At 36.9% G+C, this 1,593-nt stretch overlaps 1 protein-coding gene across 1 annotated transcript; it reads right to left on the bottom strand.

Moving 5' to 3' along the window:
* Window positions 1-6: 6 nt before the first annotated feature.
* LOC107580505 (uncharacterized) lies at window positions 7-1,587 on the bottom strand (the record flags this gene model as incomplete). The annotated part of the gene is made up of 5 exons (XM_016266194.1): window positions 1,526-1,587; window positions 1,238-1,422; window positions 814-968; window positions 162-625; window positions 7-32 (listed from the first exon to the last, which is right to left on the bottom strand). Coding segments are annotated over exons 1-5 (846 nt in total), but the record flags the coding sequence as incomplete, so codon positions are not given.
* Window positions 1,588-1,593: the final 6 nt, after the last annotated feature.

Raw genomic sequence — 1,593 nt, 5'->3', positions numbered from 1 at the left:
GTCATTTAGATGGATGGGGTCGGGTATGGAATCTGCAGAGAGGAAAAAAACAAACATGCTTCAATGAGACACATGTCTTAAACTAGGCTTGAATATTGATACAGTCTTAATCATGAATTATTATATAGGTATATTTTAAACATGAAAGAAAACGGACTCACTCCGGTCAAAAGTGGCTTTGGCAGACTTCATCTGCCAATCAATGATCTGGAGTTCGAGCTGCCACTGCTTTTGTTTCAGAGCAGTCTTTTCAGCGACGAGGTTATTCAATTCAGCTTCAAGAGCCTTCATATGGGCAACATTTTCAGGATCATGTACAGCATCATAAATGCTTTTCACAACTAGCCCGATGAATGGAACGATTGCGGCGAAGATGCCGAGGCCTTTACTTTTTTGGGTTATGGATCTGGCAAATTCTTGAATCTCTTGGCTTTTGCTGTTTATCTTTCTCTCAACTGCAGCAAGCTCTTCAGTGGTTTTTTGGAGTTTTGATTTCAGATCATTCAGGGTATTTTCAGTCTGCTTCATTTCATGGTCTTGCGCTGTAATCTTTTTATCAGTATCTATTTTTTCCTTGATAACATCACTGGTGGATGATGCTACATCCTTGTTGTGTAAATCATACCTACACAATGTTGAAGAAATCTTGCCATGAAATTTACATTTTATAACAATGGGCTGGTGTAACTAGCTTAAAAGTTTAGCTTAAAACATGTTCATAGTTTTATGTGATTAAAGAATTTTCATATAGAAAAAAAAATGTAATTGCTCAAGGTATTTTGAAACATGTTTTCATGAGGAAAATGTTCTTACTTTTCCACTATCCTGTCCACTTCACTGATAATTTCTTTGATCCAGACTCGTGCTTTCGCAAGAAATTTGACTGCCAAAACTGGCTTATTTTTCTCCACAGCTTTCGTCAACATGGGAAACAGTGACTGAACCAGGTTTTCACTTGTCAAAATACACTGTGAGAAGAAGGATAAGACGTGAGATCACATATCTTAGACTAAAAAAAAAAGACAGTGGTGATTAAACTTACAATAAGCATACTGAACTGAGATGATGTGTACAAATTTTTATTTTTTATATTTTACCTAAAATGTCAATTTAAAAAGTATAAATTTTTCATGGCTCACATTATGACACATTATGTATTTATTTACAGTTATGACACCTTTTTTCTAGGTGACAGAGATAAAAAATACTGTAATCAAGAGAAAATCTGAAACAGTACTTTCAACATCGTTGCATCAGAGGAGCCAAACAGAAGCTGGGTTTCCACAGCCCGACTCCTGATGATCCTCTCCAGGTTGGGGAAGTTGGCCAGGCACAGGTAAGAGAGATGGTAGAGAAGAGCTGTCTTTTGAGCAGCAGGGAGGAGCTCTTTTACAAATGTGGGGCTCCACTGGGACACAGCCACTGGTGAAAAAAACATGGCATATTTTTAAAGACAGAACAGATCACATTGATGGCTGGTATTGTTTTCAAATCTGTTGAAATAATGAAATAAGACAATACTTGCTTTTGCTATCAGCCATCCTTAGTAGGTTTACACAATTACACAATGTGCAATGAGTTCTCCTAAAATGC

Source organism: Sinocyclocheilus grahami, unplaced genomic scaffold (genome assembly GCF_001515645.1).
Source record: "Sinocyclocheilus grahami isolate Dianchi unplaced genomic scaffold, SAMN03320097.WGS_v1.1 scaffold34963.1, whole genome shotgun sequence".
In the NCBI taxonomy this organism is placed as follows: Eukaryota; Metazoa; Chordata; class Actinopteri; order Cypriniformes; family Cyprinidae; genus Sinocyclocheilus; species Sinocyclocheilus grahami.
Note: the sequence above shows the minus strand (reverse complement) of the source record. Positions and strands in the feature narration are given on the sequence as shown.